General features: G+C 42.9%; 1 protein-coding gene across 1 annotated transcript in view; it reads left to right on the top strand.

Annotated features, from left to right (window-relative positions):
• The window catches only part of pid1 (phosphotyrosine interaction domain containing 1), a 37692-nt gene extending 19989 nt beyond the window's left edge, over positions 1 to 17703 (top strand). The window contains exon 3 of the mRNA XM_079674383.1: positions 15316 to 17703. Coding sequence (XP_079530509.1) covers positions 15316 to 15795 — 480 coding nt within the window. The 3' untranslated portion in view covers positions 15796 to 17703. The remainder of the gene's footprint in view (positions 1 to 15315) is intronic.
• The last annotated feature ends 204 nt before the right edge of the window (positions 17704 to 17907 follow it).

The raw sequence follows: 17907 nt of genomic DNA, 5'->3' as shown, positions 1-17907 counted from the left end.
TGGAGCGAAAGCTGTCTTAAGTTTAGTCTTCATCTTTGTCTCTGTGTCACTCATGTTCACCAAGTTATTTAGTTTGCCCTGGGCAACTTTTCTCTGCATGTTTCCACTCAAATGTACCATGTATAGTACTAGTGTGTGAAGAATCATGATGGCCTGGTAAACCTATGACGTCTGTGAGTATGTATGCTTTACATTCCTACATCTGTGATGCACAAGACGAACTACAACATGCTCTGTAGGCTGATACTGAAGTGCTCATGTACAGGAGTTACACTTTGTTGACATTACAGTATGTGTAGGTATTGAGGAAAAGGTCGCTATTACCCATTTCGCATTGCAAATTTGTGGCTGAGACATATTTTGTGGGCATGAATCGAAAAACACCCAGCAGTGTCAGGAAGGTTTAAGCCTTTACTGCCGTCATATGAGTGTGGAGAATCTAACCATATGTATGGAAGGAGTTGGGAATGTGAAAGCTTCTTTCATATACACTGAGGTGCTCCTGTCTATAGAAACACTCAGACTCTGTACTCCAACACACACACACACACACACACACACACACACACACACACACACACACACACACACACACACACACACACACACACACACACTGAGCATCGTCTTCTCACCGCGCAACAAAAACAAGCAAACACACACACACACACATATAGAAAAAAAAGAAGCCTCTTCCATCTTTGCATGCCGTGGCAAGCGGAGCCAGCTGCACTTTGCTGATTCAATAAGTTTAGAGGAATGTTAACAACCTCTTCAGGAATGCTGCATTCCCAAGCAGTGGATTCCCAGTCCTCTGGGGGGATCCAGACGTGAGGGGCCTTCTGGGGGAGAACTCCAATGGTAACCTCCCGCCCTGACTGTGGGAGGGTTTTATCTATAGAACATGCTGGAACAATTTTATATCAAGGCTCAGGAACCGTCTTTATCCCAGTGTCATGGTACTGACTGCCATGTTCGTGGGGCCAATTCGGTACAGATAATTACAACTATTGGGAAGTAAAATAACATCATTATGATGTAGAATTATACATTTTTTCACACGGTATCAGACCAAGTCCTCCACTGGTATTTTTGTGAAAGTAGGTTTTTCTGTACACTTTGGACATTCATCCTCAGTCATATTGCATTTTAAAGAGGCCCTATTATTAAACGCCTCCATTGGACTCCTTTGTTTACTTCTGTGACATCGTGACATCTGTATCTCATGCTTTTATTGGCTAGCACTCCAACACATTAGGCGCGTTCCCATCGCGGTACTTTTCCCACTTTAGTTCCGATATAGTTCCGAAATTTCGCGTTCACACCAAAAAGAGCCGGAACTAAAATTAGTTCATGAGAACCTTTTTACCCCCTTTTCCTAGAGAGCAGGGACTTTCGTGGGAGAAAAAGGTTCCTATTTCTGATTGGCTGGGCGGATTGCGAACCACGCCCCGTAAAGAACAAAAAGAAAGTTAGCTTTAGCATTAGCCCAGCGCAGAAACGCAGAGAGACTAACTTATGTCAACACAAAATAAAACATGGGAGCGGTGGAGATGAGGAGGTGTCGGCGTTCTGGAGATTTACTCGGAAGGCTTCAGTAGAAGCTGCTGGGAGTCCCAGCAGCTTCTACTGAAGCCAGTCCCTAACTCCGGGGACTTCCGGCCGGGGACTTCGGGTGGCAGTATACGCCGTGAAGTGGTTTGCGGCCTGCCAGTAAACCCAAAGCAGAAGAAGACGAAGTGACGTCAGCGGCTCATTTGCCTAATCCACCCCCAGGGACTTATTCCGGTGTGAACGCGATCTGTACTTAGTTCATCAGAACTAAAGAGTTCTGATGAACTAAATTCTCATGAACTTTTGTGGGAAAAGTACTGCAGTGTGAAAGCGCCTAATGTATGTGATTGGGGCGGGCCAATTTTAAGTGGTTGAATAATCACAACAGGTGAGGAAAGATGGCGGCGCGCGAGTGTACAGCGGCTCTCAGCTCTCCAGTTTCGTGCTTGTTTGTTTTGTTCGTTTTGATGTGTCTACCTGGTGATCTCTGTCAAGCAAATCGTGTATACAGCCGTATGGATTTAGTCAACATTGGACTAATCCTGGTCATCTACATGACGATCCGAAGCTGTGTGCGCAACTTGCTGGTCGAACTGTCAGACCTTTTAATCTGTGTTTTAATATGTCTGTTTTTAAAGCACTCGCTGGAGCAGTGACTATAAATCTCGTTGTATTCTGTACAATGACCATAAAAGCTTTTGAATTTGAACAGAAACGGCCAGCTTACCTGAATGAGCATATTTCCTTTTTATGTTATACAAAATGGTGAGCTTTCCTTAAACTCTCACTAGTCAATCAATTAATGTCTATTTTTGATGTATTTTCTTATGAGGCGACAGGTTGTCATGGTCTTGTCAGGTATGAGTAACTTCTTGAAGTCTAAACTGTTAGCGCGGAAACCTAGCTCTGAAGTAAAGGAGATGGATTAAAAATGATCCCTGGTTTCAATAAAACTCAGAAACAGAAAAGGGACGATCCGTGTTTTAATGTGAGGAGTCTTTAGAGGTAAAGAGGGACTTTCCCCTTTCTGTTATTTCTGCAGTTTATGTGTTTGCTCCCTTTTTGTTATTGGTATGTGGAATGGTGTTTTTTTATAGCTGCATCATGGGGCAGACGCCCAAGACAAATTTCCCCCTCTGTGTGGCAACAAAGTTCATATTGAATCCTGTGCCTTGAGAGCCACGGTGGCTGTTTACCCCTATGTCCAGTCTTTGTGCTAAGATAAGCTAAGCTAATTTAACTTCCATATTTACTTTAGAAACATGAGTGAGATCAGTTCTTATCCAACACTTGGCACTCTTGGAAAATGAATGTGAAGTGCTCGAGCTGCAAAGATTCATTGTTAGTTGTCAACTTTTAAATCAATGGACAACTTCTTGGAAAATCTGAAACATTTAGGTAATTTTTAAGCCAAGATTCTCTGATTTCAGCTTCTTAAATGTAAGAGTTATCGGTTTCTTTTTCCTCTATGATGGTCAATTAAACATATTTTGAGTTGTGAACAAAATAAGACATTTGAGGACGTTATCTTGGCGAAATCCTCAGTCGTTCATCTTTAGCTGCAGCCGTGGACTCGCCATAAGTCACTTTCTTTTCTGAATTATCTAACAGGATGACTTTTTGGAAGTTTCCTTTTGGACACTGTTTGTATCATTTATTTGTCTTACTTTGGCAAACACCATCAGGTCCCCACTGCCAGATAAGTCCTGTATGTTTCCAAATACTCCGCCATGGAGGCATGAAGGAAAAATAATCGTATTTTCACACCGACATCTCGTCTCGTGCCATTTGGAAAATAACTCAAAACTCTTACTGGTTGGAAAGAAAGTGCAAACCAGATTGAAGCTGTTTGTTTGGTCTGCACCACCGCAGTGCTTGGACTCTGGGTAAGAGCCTTATGCTGAAACTACGTAACTTTCAGTTTGCACCTCAACTTTAAAGACTTGTTCCCAGATCTGATCCAACAGGCCCAAACCTCTCCTCTCAACAACTGCCTCATTGTTCCTCTCTCAGTCATACTTCCTGTCGTCTCAGCCTCTGTCTTCTTCTTCTGTTCCCAGAGCCTCTCCGCTGGGACAGGTATCTCCTCCTCAGTGAAGTCTCTCTCTTCCTCCTCCCCCTCTTTTTTCTTCTCATCCTCTCTGCTGCTTTCTCTGCTGATAGCCCAACCAGCTGCGGCTCCAGAAGCAACAGCTGCCTGAGCTCTGCACACACACACACACACACACACACACACACACACACACACACACACACACACACACACACACACACACACACACACACACACACACACACACACACACACACACACACACACACACACACACACACACACACACACACACACACACACACACACACACACACACACACACACACACACACACACACGCATGCCTGTGAGAGGACCAGGATGTTCCTGCCTCTCTGCCGGGCTGCGGATGTTTTTTTTCTTCTCCCTCTGTGTACCCTTACTTTCTTTGCATTCAGCTAGCTTTGCTCTCCATCTGTTTGCAACAATACATTTCTTTCCGTCTCTGATGTCCGTCTGTTTCTCCTTTGTCGCCACATACAGTAATTGTGGTTTCTCGGACATTGTTGCTTTTGCATCCAGTGAGTCATCAACAAAATGTTAAAATGTGTTTGCCTCATTTAATCAATAAACAAAAAGACTTTGTTACTGTCGTGTTTTTAAAAGCAGTTTTGACAAAGTCAGCACTTCTTCTGGACTTTATTGTACATTTTTATATTATAAACAGTATTTAACAGTGTTGTTGAAATGCACAGAGAAACCTCAATAAGTCAGCATGTAGTCAACAACCTCCCTGATGATTTCATTCACGGATCAATCGAGCTTGGGAAGACGAGCAGTGACTCAACCGACTGTAAGTAAGAGATAATGTGCACTGAGGCGGTCATTTATCAAAAAAGAAGACTGACATGGTGGTCAAGACTATAAAGGAACAACTTATCTCACGATATTGATTTTAAAATGATCTTATTGATTTCAAAATGATCTAATTGCTTCCCCTAAAAAAAAAAAGTCAGTTCTACTGCAGCGACAGCAACGTCACTTAAAATGACGGCATCACTGATCAGTAACTTTCCAAGTCTGTTCATTTTCTTTTCAATTAACCATTCTCTAAACAACGCAGTGTTTACTTCCTGTCTGTCTTCTTCTGTTGATTTCTCAGATGTCCAGCGCTCTGCCTTTTAAGCTCTTTCCTTCTCTTGGGACAGTTTAGCCATCAAGAACACTTCGTTTTGCACTCTCAATAAATATGAAAATGAATATTCAAAAAAGTATTCCAAAGTGTTTTCTGATGGATAAAAACGAATGTTTGTTGTCCACAGCAGTAGTTAAATTGACCGGACTTCTTTCTGCGGATTGATATGACTGCACAAAGTCCCTTGATTCGGTCCTCCCTAGCAACAGTCAAGAATTAACGGCCCTCCGAAATGTCCGAACTGACCAATCAGAATTGAGTATTCAACTAAGCTGTGTAATAACATCTACGAATAGGTTATGTAGGTTTATGTTATGAGCTATTCAACCTAGGGATGGGAAGCTGTCTTCTGTAGATTGCTTTCATGGTAGAAAAGTTCAAAACAGAGCCTGAAAGTACAGGAGTTATCAGGTAAGAAAGAACAGTCAAACACAATGTTGCTGTTTTATTTCTGCAGGGAGATAAACATCTGTAAACATTGTTCACATCCTCTCATCGACTAGAAGGACAAATAAGCACATTTCCCAAAGCGTTTCTTTTATTCCTTACAGTACACGTAGACAAGCAATGCTTCCTAGAATAGAATAGAACAATGTCCTCCATAAACCAAGAGTCAGTAATGGTGTCCACATGTCTCACCACACATGCAAATGTTTATCCATACTCCTTCCCTCCCTGTCTCACATCACTCGCTCCATTCCTTAGTTGTTTCTGAGAAGCAGGTATATACACTTGCAGTTTCCTGTCTGCAGCAGAATTCCAGTGGATACCTTGTTTTAAATTTCACAATATCTCCTCCTCCTGTCTGTTTGTCTTTCGGTGTTTTGAAGCATTCCTTTCTTTTGAGCCCCCAAGGCCACCGTTCCTGTAACTGATCTGTATTTCGGTTTCACTTCAAATGGGTTCAATATTTACAGTTTGGCGGGATAGAAATGAACGAAGGGAATGTGAGGCTAGGGGGGGTGGAGAGAGAAGCAGATGAAGGTATAGGAAGGACCGAGTACAGGGAAGAGGAGACAACAGAGTTTGAGTTGGAAGAGGAAGAGGAGAAACACATGGAAAGTTGAAACAAAGAGGAGGACTCTGCAGATCTCTGGAATGATTTAAGCCGCCTGATTTTGTCGGCACGAAGCCGACTGCTCAGCAGCAGATGTGTCCTGCTCTGGGATGGAAGGATGTATCAATTTTGCTTGATGTGTAGAGAGGTGTGCACGGACTCATGCAGGTGTCTGTCTGTATTTCAGAGAGGAGACCCTGCTTTGTTACAGCCCATTTCAGCACCATCAGTAGAGGTGGAAGAAGTACTCACATCTATAACTTAAAGGGGACCTATCGTGCAAAATGCACTTTGTGATGTCTTTTATACATAAATATGTGTCCCCGGTGCGTCGGGGGACTCACGCAGCGTCAGAAAATAAAACCCTTTCTCTTTTCCTCCGTACCCAAATCTTTTAAAAACGGGTGTTCAACGAGCGGATACAGATTCCATCCGAACTGACGTGAAATCAGCAGCGGACCCACAGAAAGTTGCCATCAGAAACAATGCCTGATGTGTTTTGAACGTAATCTCGTCTTTGTTTACATTAGCAAGCCTCGCTAACACTCAGAGCTAACCTGTACTGTAGAGCACATGTGTTTTAAAAAGCAGGAAATAAAAAAGGAACTCACCTTGTGATAAACCTGCAAGAAAAAAAGTATTTGAGCTCCATACTGTTTCAGAAATAATCCTTGATGTGGTTTAGAACAGGATGGCGTTTTATCACAGCAGAATTTTACTTTATCTCCGGTAGAATTCTGATCAGGCATTAGCTCCGCCTCCTCTTCTGGACCCAAGATCCGCGTTTCTCTAACAGGGCTGCAAAAGAGGGGTTTGAGCAGTATGAGGCATGGCTACAATGGGTGATCTGTTTGGTATTTTGGAGAAAAGAACTTCACAGACATGTTTTGTTTAGGTACGGCCCTACAATATATGTTTCAAATATAGCATGATAGGTCCACTTTAAAGAGACCCTGTTTTGATTTTTGGGGTTTCCCTTTCCTGTAGTGTGCCCCCTGCCTGAAACGCCTCAATTGGATGGTACATTTGAGTCATTGTCTTTAATCATTGTTCTAATTAAAATCAAAACACACACACGGTGTAGTCACTAACTTGTTTCAGGTCCAATTCTCAATTTTGATAGCTTTCCAACAGACAGATTGTGCCTATTCATGAAGCGAGGAAATGATCCATGACGTTGAATTTGCGACAGTGAACAGATGTTAAAGTCAGTTTGGATTGTCTGCTGCTTTCAGGCTCAAATACAACAAGTTGAGTTTAAGAAAGAAAATGATTTCCAACATTCTTATATTAAACTGAAACAGAAAATAATAGTTGTTACATTTGACGTGCAGTTTTCTACCGTTACTTTCATTCACCTAACTGAAACAAATCCCTGATTGCAGTGTCACAGTCCTCTGGAATGTGCTATCATGCAATATGACATCTGGTTGATCATAAAAACTATTATGCAGCTACAGCCCAGAGCCACGGTGCTTCTGCTGGTGTTTAATGCTGCTGCTTTGACCCTGATCAGATGTTGGATAAAGATGGAGCCTTAACGTTTAATATGATTGTCCAATTCTTATTTCTGTATAATGTTTGCACAGAAATCAAAACAAGATTCCGTTTTGGCTGCTATGGTGTTTTTTACTCAGTTTAGAAAGATTTCTTATTATGTGTCATGTCTGTTTGGCAATATTCCTTATGTAGTCTGCCAAATAATCTAACTTCAAACAGTATTTCAAAAGTTTTTGGCTGATCCTAAACGATTTGCTTTTAGATAGTAAAGACTCACAGTTTCCACGTGTTTTCTTGGAAAATTTAATAATGTCATAATTTAGTTAACCCCTCTCTCTTTAATAGAGGATTTAGGACAAATCAGATATATATTCTTTGAAAGGAAGTGCTCTTTATTCCACCTTGTGTGTTAGACCCCATTTACACGGAAACGCATACGAAACGCAAACAAACCGAATACGATATCAAAAAAGTATTCCGTTCACATGAGACCGCTCAAAAGCGCTGGAGACGCTGTAGTACATATGCCGGGCCTGTAAGTGGCGCTGTACTTCCGCCACAAAAGCAGCGAAGAAGACCCCTGAGCATGGTTGCCATGGTTGCCCTTCTGTTTATGCCCCGTGGTGGATTTAGCAACATGTAGTTCATGGAATTCTCCATGTCCACTTGTTGCTGATGGTTGTGGTAGAGGAGCTGTAGATTTTGCACTAACATCTGTAGCATGGTCAGTAGCAGTAGCTACTGACCATGCTACAGCAGTGAGCAGCAGAGGTGGGGCTATAGCTTCATCGTTATCAGGAAATGATCGTATACAGTAGGGCGTACACACGGAGCCGTTTGGCCCCCAGAGCATCCCGTCCGCAGATCTATCCACCTTGGGACTCGTTATCGTTTGCGGGGTCCGTTTCCGCGTTTCCGTTACGGCCTCGTGTGAACGAACGGGCTAGACGAAAGAGAAAAGTAGCAGATACAACCGTTTGCGTTCTTGTGTAAACAGCTCCTTACATTGTTCCTGACTCGCAACTTCCTTAATTGGCAATTCATTAGCATTTACACATGAGAGCCATGAATACATTTAAACATGCTTTTCTGGAGTGATGGCAATACTTATCTGGCAAACAAGTTCAATGAATTTCTGTTCCTTGCCATTAATCATCAGTTAAATCGTACATGTATAAACCAATCATTCAGTTTTACATTTAGTGCATCTGTGTGTTACTATACGCACCGTCACTTTATTTAAGTGTCAATGGTCTTTGCCCTGAAGCAAAACACATGTTGGAATGTCTGAATCAAGTCCTGACTTTTATTGGTGTTTGTGTTTCATTATTTGGACACAACTTTATTACCAGTTTTATCCAATTTTCTTTTATTTCCATCCGTCTTTCAGCTCGAGCAATGAAACAATTTCCTCTTCAGCTTCAGGTTTGCTTTGGACTTTGAGCAAACAAACTCTAGATGTTTGCTTAGTCTGGTGACCTCCCCACCTCACACACTCCTCATCTCTTCACAACACACAAACACACAAACACACACACACACACACACACACACACACACACACACACACACACACACACACACACACACACACACACACACACACACACACACACACACACACACACACACACACATACCATGTATTCATCACTTCAGGGGACATTACATTGACTTACATGCATTTCCTGGAGACTTATCTTAACCTTAACCATAACCAACACATGCCTAACCCTTACCCTTACCAAGTCTTCACCCTAAAACTCATGGGGACCTCCAATATGTCCCCATAAGGGAGGCGAGTCCCCACACGTGACTGTGTAAACAGATTTAATAATAATAAATAATAATAGATTTAATTTGTTAGCGCTTTTACAGGTGCTCAAAGACGCTTTACAGATAATAGTGAAGAGAAAAGAAAAGAGAAGAAAGGAACAACAAATAAATATATAGTTAAAGTTAAAGTCAAATAATACAAAAACAATCACACATGAAAAGCCAGATTGAAGAGGTGAGTTTTTGTGAGTTTTTTGAAGGTGGTGAGGTCGGTGCAGTCTCTGATGGGTTGCTGGAGTGAGTTCCAGAGGGAGGGGGCAGCGACGGAGAAGGCTCTGTCCCCCCAGGTCCGGTGATTGATGCGGGTGGGGATGGATAGGAGGTTAGCTTCTGATGAGCGGAGGCAGCGGGAAGGGGTGTGTCGGTGCAGCAGGTCTGTGAGGTAGGGGGGGGGGCTGGTTGTTGAGGGCTTTGTGAGTAATCAGGAGGACTTTAAAGTGGATTCTTTGACGGACGGGGACCCAGTGGAGGTGCTGGAGGACGGGAGTGATGTGGTCTCGGGAGCGGGTGTGGGTGAGGAGGCGGGCAGCAGAGTTCTGGATATGTTGGAGTTTATTGAGGAGGTTGGATGGTATGCCATAGAGGATGCTATTGCAGTAGGCGAGTCGTGAAGTGATGAATGCATGAATCAGGGTTTCAGCAGCAGAGGAGGAGAGTGATGGGCGGAGACGGCAATGTTTTTGAGGTGGAAAAAGGCGGTCCTGGTGATGTGATTTATGTGGTGGTTGAATTTGAGCTGACTGTCGAAAATGACTCTGAGGTTGCAGATGTGAGGGGGGGGGGGGAGATAGAGTGTGGCTGTCAATGGTGAAGTTGAAATTCTGGATGTCTTTGATACGGGATGGGGGGCCGATGATGATGATGTCTGATTTGGCACTGTTCAGTTGGAGATAGTTTGTTTGCATCCATGCTTTTATTTCTGAGAGACAGTTGGTGAGAGTGGCGTGTGTTGTGGGGGGGATGGTTTTTGTTGAGATATAAAGTTGGATGTCATCGGCGTAGCTGTGAAATTGAAGGTTGTGGCCACAAATTATTTTGCCAAGGGGGAGCATGCAAAGGATGAAGAGGAGGGGGCCAAGCACCGAACCCTGGGGGACGCCTTGGGACAGAGGAGCAGTGGAGGAGGTGCAGTTGTTTATGTTGATAAACTGATGTCTGTCGGTGAGGTAGGATTTCAGCCAGGAGAGTGCAGTGTCAGTGATGTTGAGTGATGATTCGAGGAGGGACAGCAGGATGGTGTGGTTGATGGTGTCGAATGCTGCGGTGAGGTCGAGGAGGATGTTCAGGTTGCCGGAGTCAGAGGAGAGGAGGAGGTCGTTTGTGATTTTCAGAAGAGCTGTTTCTGTGCTGTGTTTTGATCGGAAACCAGATTGAAATGGCTCAAAGAGGTCATTGGAGCTGAGGTGGGATTTTAGTTGTGAGGCAATGACACGTTCAAGTTTTTTTGACAGAAAGGGGAGATTTGAGATGGGCCGGAAGTTGGACATGATGTCAGGTGTGAGTCCAGGTCTTTTGAGAATGGGTGTGACAGCAGCCAGTTTGAGAGAGGGGGGAACTGATCCAGATCTGAGGGAGGAGTTAATGATGGTGGCGATGAGCTGGGACATGGCAGGGAGGCTCTCTTTAACAAATTTGGAGGGCATTGGGTCAAGTGTGCAGGTGGAGTTAATTCCAGTCATGAAGTGGGACAGTTGCATGGGGGTCACAGGGGAGAAGTGGGAGAGGGGCTGTGAGGTGAAGGGGGGGGAGCCAGGAGGGGAGGTGGGGGGTGCTGATGAGGGTTTCAGATTGCTGTAAATGTTGCTGATTTTGGTTTGGAAAAACGAAAGGAAGGAGTTGCACTGTTCTGTGGTGAAAGACGAGGTGGCGTTGTCACAGGGTTTGAGAAGTTTGCTGATGGTGGAGAAGAGACGCTTGGGATTGCTGGAGACCGGGCTGCTTTGAGTGCATTACTGTACTGCTGGAGATAGTCTTTGTAGATTTGAAGATGGACTGTTAGTGTGGTTTTCTTTTGTTGGCGTTCAAGTTGACGTTTCCTTGATTTCATTTGGTGGAGTTCGGGGGTATACCAGGGGGCGGAGTGTATGAAAGAGACATTTTTTGTTTTTGTGGGGGCCAGTTCATTGAGACAGAAGGAGAGGGTGCTGTTATAATAGTCCACAAGTTCAGATGGGTTTTCAGAAAGTGGGGGGGGGGGAGACAGACACCTTGCAGGTAATGGAGGCAGTGATTGCTGAAGGTGAGATGGAATTGAGGTTTCTGTAGGTCATTGATATATATATATATTGATATAGATTTACACACAATCCACAAGGATAGTAATGCTAGGCCACACACACACACACACACACACACACACACACACACACACACACACACACACACACACACACACACACACACACACACACACACACACACACACACACACACACACACACACACACACACACACACACACACACACACACACACACTTTAATCATTGTCCCTTTGTTTTTGGACTCTTAATTTACCTCTTATCAAAACAATTCTTGTCCTTTTTCTTGAACGTTTCTCCCCTTACTGTCTTCCTTTTTTCTCATTATATCTTCTATGCTTGTTTTGTTATTCAATGTTTCCTTCCTTGATAATTCCTTGACAAGAGAAGTTTTCACATTCCCTGTGATTAATGTCAACTTAAAACTTTATCTATAGAGGACAAGTCATCCTTAGGAAAAAGCAAATATTTCCCTTGGAAAGACAAGGCGACATCACTCTGAATTCAGTCAGAATATAAAACTGCTGCAACTCTTCCTCTTGGCTCTTCCTCCCAACGTTATTTATTCAGGCACATTAACTGGACCATTTCCACACCAGAGACTGTACAGCAGAAATATATAGTTTTAAGAGAAAAGCATTAACTGTCTTTCTGGCCACCTCCCAACCGCTGTAAGAGAATAAAAACCTGGCGAAGCGTTCAACTAGGAAGCAAGAAATCAGTAGAAACGATCGCAGTTTAAACAAGAAACTCAATATGAAAATAGGAGAGAAGTGCACAATGATTCTTTATTGCTGTCTGACACACAAACACAGCGCTGTGGATGCTTGATGTGTCTTGGCGGGGGCTTTGGATGTATTGGCTGGCTGGGCGACTGACCGCTGTACAGCTGAGGGTGTCCGTGTGGTTGGATACAAACCGCTCTGCCTCCAGGCGGCTCCTCAGACCTGTGGTGCTCGGCTGGATGATGGATAGGGCAATGTCCCCCCCCCCCCCCTGCGGTCAGCGCAAATGAAAACCAGGCGCGATGAGGCAGCTGCTTTCTCTTCTTCAATATCTTACTGCGAATCTACGTCGTGTTGCGCTGCCATCAGGGGGCCAATGCACCATAGTTGGAGCTTCAGGGTCAGAGGGGTTACTTAATTTTTTTTACAGTTCACTAGTTCCATAAAAAAAAAATCACAATTGAAAAGTAATGACATCTGATTACGTTCAGATCGGATTAACTGTGACCTAAGATTTTCATTGGCATAACTACACTGTAGCTATGTACAAATGACAATAAAAGACTTGAATCTTGAAACTAGTTATCAAATGAAATACAAAGTGTTTCAAAGTGATGTCACTATGTTAACGAAGTAAACAATGGAGTTTAATGTAGACTTTTCAAGCATGATATCACCTCTTTAAGGTTTATATGTGTATGTGTTTGGATGAGAAACCGTTTTTGCTCCATAGCTTTAAAAAGAGCGCATGATTTAAAAAAATATTTGGCAATTCGAGTGCATCCTTCCCAGAAATATTGTTTTGTATGGCTTATAGGTTAATGCTAGTCCTGCTCTACATATGAATGAACTTCCCGTCTTACTGAGAGGCTGATCTGAGTGACTATCTGTCTACTATGAAAGATCGTATTCAGTGAAAGTCAAAGTGGAGAATGAGGGCAGGTATACTATACAACACTTGTGAAAGAAGAGAAGCAATAAAACAGGATCTTTGCCTCTGCTTTGTATCATTTTATTTGGCTCTATATATCTTTTGATATGCTTGGTGAACCTCTGCTTTAGTTATATAATAAAACGTTAAACTTATATGTGATGGTTACACACATTTCCGAAGGGAATAATGTTATCGAAACCACGGCCTGGCTTGACATTGACAGATGTGCATTGAGCCATGAATTCAAGCCAAACCTTCCATAAATGTTCCAGACTGTTATGCGATACACATCTCTCCTTTTATTATTCACACTTATCATTGCACTCGTGTTATCTGCAGCCATGTGTGCTGCATGTAATGAACCCTTGAGAGTGAGGAGTATTCCCTTGCTCCAGTATAAACACAGACAGGAGTGATACCGCTCTGAGTGTTTGACTCGTAGCAGGCTCCTCCTCTGTGTATTTTTATAAAGCGATAAAGGACACCATGCAGAGAAAGCGCACAAGTCAGTCATTATTCCTGGACTGCCCTCGATTTGGCCACGTTCCCTTAGAAAACTCAGGCTTTGTTCCCTTCTTATCTCGCTCCATCTCCTCAGTCTATCGCTCTCCTGGTATGCGGTGTCATTACTACGGTATTCAATGGTCCTTGTTGCAGCTCAACTCTGTTCTCTTTGTGAAAGAGCCCACACACATCCTTTAGCATGCCACCACAGAACATTTTAAGAAGCCTCTCATCACTACCACACAAGTGTTTAGGTTAATCAACCTCAAGGTGTACATGAACATACTGTAGGGCTGCTCGATTATGGCAAAAATCATAATCTCGATTATTTGGGTCAATAATTGATATCACAATTATTAAAAACGAATATCTATTTACTTTTTAACAGTTGATTACCCTGAACTTTAAGTATAATTCAACTGAAAAACCAATAAAAACAATAATTAAAATAAAATAAAATAAAAGAATAATCGTTTTATTTCAATGATGTTGTTTTCATAATCGTTGCAAGCCAAAATCGTAATTGCGATTAAAATACGATTCATTGAGCAGCCCTACAAGAACATGGAACTAATTACCTCCAGAAGGGAAAAGGAAGAAGGTCCACTCTTTATTAACATAAAGACTTTTTTGGCAACAGTTAGGACTATTTTTAACCTGGATAACAGTTGCAAATCACAGCAGTGAATCGACATCGTTAGTATCTTGATGTTAAATTTGAAAAAATGAAGACATCTGTATTTGGCAGAAGATTGATTTCCAGAGATACTAAAAGATAAAGGCTGGGTCCCTATTTTTTTATGTCAATGTTTTTTGTTGATACCCGTTTTAATTATTGAGGTGTTCCCCAGGGGTCCATACCTGGCCCACCGGTGTTTACATTTTGCATATTTTTGTCAGTCAGTTTATACCTAACCCTAACCATGATGTCCTCTTCTATGGAAATGTACATCATTTCATTTTTGACTGAATGTCAGGATTCCCCTGACTTGATTGGACGTTTTTTTTAGATCACCTGATGTACGTTTTGATGCATTTTACCTCGTGCACAATCAGGGTGTGACAAGATTCTTTCTACAGGTCTTAAAAAGAAGTGTAGAACTAGACATTCAGGACATTTTGATCCTGTCTTGACCAAATACAAACCTCATTTCAGCCAGAAAAAATGGTTAGGTCCTTTTACATTGCTGTCTTTACTTATCTATTTGAAGATGCATGCTTAAAACCATGCTGAAGTTGAAAGATTAAAAATCACCTTTCTACTATGCATCAGAACAGATTTCTAGTACTATTTATGCAAGATGTATTTTCTTGCCTAGCGCCTGCAGGCTTTTTCTTCATTAATGTATTTTTTTTTATTTATGCATTTCTATATTATTGAAACATCTTTTAAATTGTTTCTTGAAAAACTCTTGAATAATCTTAGATGAATATTGAAATATGTTTTATCTGTTTCTGTCCCTCAACTGTGTCTTTTATTGGTAACTTTGTCTGGTAAACTATGTTATAAATCATCAGGGACAGGGAGAAAGCCCCCTTTCAGGATTTTAAAGGGTTTTTGGATTTCAGCCCTGTTTATTTTTCATTTGCCGCTTACATTTTTCGTCAAGTGAAAAACTACAGACATGATAACTGTGTATTCATCGCTTGCTCCATATGTATGTTTGTTAAAAATGGTGTTGTTCAAAAGTGTACCTTTGTGTGTCTTCCTACAGGTGGCCTACCTGGGTAAGGTGACTATCTCTGGGACTCAGTTCCTGTCCGGCTGCACAGAGTCCGCGGTGGTGGGTCTGGTGGAGCAGCACGGCCAGCAGCAGTGTAACTCTCTGCTGGAGATCCGGCCCTTCCAGGTGCGTCTCCACCACCTGGACGGGCACGGCGAGGCCTCGGTAACCATGGACACCTACCAGGTGGCGCGGATCGCCTACTGCACGGCGGACCACAGCGTCAGACCCAACGTGTTTGCCTGGATCTACCGGGAGATAAACGACGACCTCACCTTCCAGATGGACTGCCACGCCGTGCAGTGCGAGAGCAAGCTGGAGGCCAAGAAGCTGGCGCACTCGATGATGGAGGCTTTCCGCAAGACTTTCCACAGCATGCGCAGCGACGGACGCATCCACAAGAGCGGCTCGTCGGACGACTTCGCCGACGACTCGTCCTCCCCTGAGGACTCGACCCCGGACGACGGTTGATCTCAAACGCGCCTGATTTCCTGAGGCCCATCCTAACAGAGTGGAAGGATGGACAGATTACCTTCTCTCTCATCTCCCCCCTACTTTTTCTTTCTGTTATCAATTTGGAACAATATCAACCGACCTTGTGAACCAACACGCCCAGGATAGTTAAGTTTGGCAAGGGAAGGTAGAGTTACAAGGAGTTACAAAAGACCTACATTTACACACAGGGATAGCAAAGTGCTGCCACTTTGAGTAAACGGTCCTCGAAGACCTAACGGGGGGCTTCAAGGACCTCTGCAAACGCCCTCAAGAGATTCACTCGACGTTTCCATCTACATCTTCAAACCACTGTTACTCTTGCACTCAGCAGAGACTCTGTGTGTGGTTCTTAAGCTTTTACCCCCAGGAAACAACAACACACTTTTATTCCCTGTTCTTCTGACCCCAGATCTATTGCTACTCTTGCCATGTAGGGACCTCCACAGAAATAGGTGTGTTACCTATTTCGAGGTCCCAACCCAGAGTTTATGAGACTATTGGAGCACATAAATTCTTTAAATGTTGAATCTCTGTTACAATGCCTTCGACCTTGGTAAAAGCAAATGAGGATGTGAAAGAAAAGAAAAGCCTTTAAGCACTATAACTATCATGGTACCATACCCAACATTTCTTAATTTTAACACGATGGAGACACAGCTTCTACCGCTGTGTCATTTTAAAGGTACTTATAGATCCAGCACCTTTTTTAGAAAATAGGTGCTAGAGACTGTATATTTTATATTTGAGAAGTCCTCACAGGCCTGACCGCGACTCCCTAATCAGTTCCTTTTTTGAGTATACCAAAATTCAGGCTGGATTTCTCCTCTCAGATTATGTGCCTCACTTTCCTCTCACATTAGTTTGGTCTCTTACCCAGGTCCTTGTGTGTATGTGTGCGTGCCAAACAATTTGTCCGTGTGTAATTGCTTCTGTACTTAGTGTATATGAATGTACATGTGAGTGCTTGCATCTCTGTGTCTGAAAGATAGGGGGAGGATACGAATAATTACCTGGAAGACTTCTCAAGCATCCGTTTTTGATGTGTTTTAAAAAAAATCAAGACATGGTACTGTGACCATTTGCCAAGTTTTCTTACTTTTATCTCGTATGAAATGAGTCTGAATGTGCAAGTCGCTAAAAACACAGCCGTCCAACGTAACGACTGATGGCCTCTGCTGAATGTAGGATGAGTCCAACGTGCTGTGAGCGCCTCCCGCCATCACTTCAGTGTCCCGCAATGTCCTCATGCTATCACAGAAACGCTGTACGGGGCAGTGGGGGACCAGGGTCCCTCTGCTGCCCTGCAACGATGCACCAATGTGGGGCAAAAACTCATCAGAACCCCTTCCTCTTCTTTTCTAACGGGACTGTGTTGGACGCTATCGGTGGAAAAAGCCCTCGGTCAAACTGACTCAGAAAGATCAAGTGGCTCTGGTCAACACACACACATAAATATACACACCTACATACGATTATACACACACATTGTAATTGAGTCTTGCTCAATAAGCTTATGTAAATACACATTTATCACTTTCCAAATATTACAGCATAAATGTTGATAGCTATTTTAAATAATAAAAAAAAATGTTGAGAACCATCATACGATACAGAAACAGTGTTATAAAACCTACTGTGAATAATAAGTGGAGAGCCTGATCGCGGTGGCTGTGCGCGTGTGTGTAAGTGTGTGAAGGTGAGGGGTGTGTATGGACAGGCCAGAGGGGGGGCGAATGTTTATAAGGCTGTAGATTACTGTGTCATGTCTGTCTGAGAGCTCAGACGCGCTTTACATGTTTGAAAAATGTTACCTTAAGTGTTTTATATACAGTGTTTGCAAAGATCAAGAAACAATTGCATATAAAGTATTTACCAAGAACCAAGCGCACGATGGTGTGGTGTTTTCTCTCATGGGTTACTCTCTACTAAAATAAGTTTTTATCCTTTAAACTCTCCCCTGATTTGAATCCCCTGCTGTGGCGTCATGTGGGAGGGTAAACACAAAGCATGTTCAGCTGCAGGGTGACCAGATGATTCCCTGACAGGCTGCCAGGACAGATGTAAAGCAGTACCACGCTAACAGATGTT

Source organism: Notothenia rossii (assembly GCF_949606895.1).
Source record: "Notothenia rossii genome assembly, chromosome: 4".
NCBI lineage: Eukaryota > Metazoa > Chordata > Actinopteri > Perciformes > Nototheniidae > Notothenia > Notothenia rossii.
This window is presented reverse-complemented; position numbering and strand designations above follow the sequence as displayed.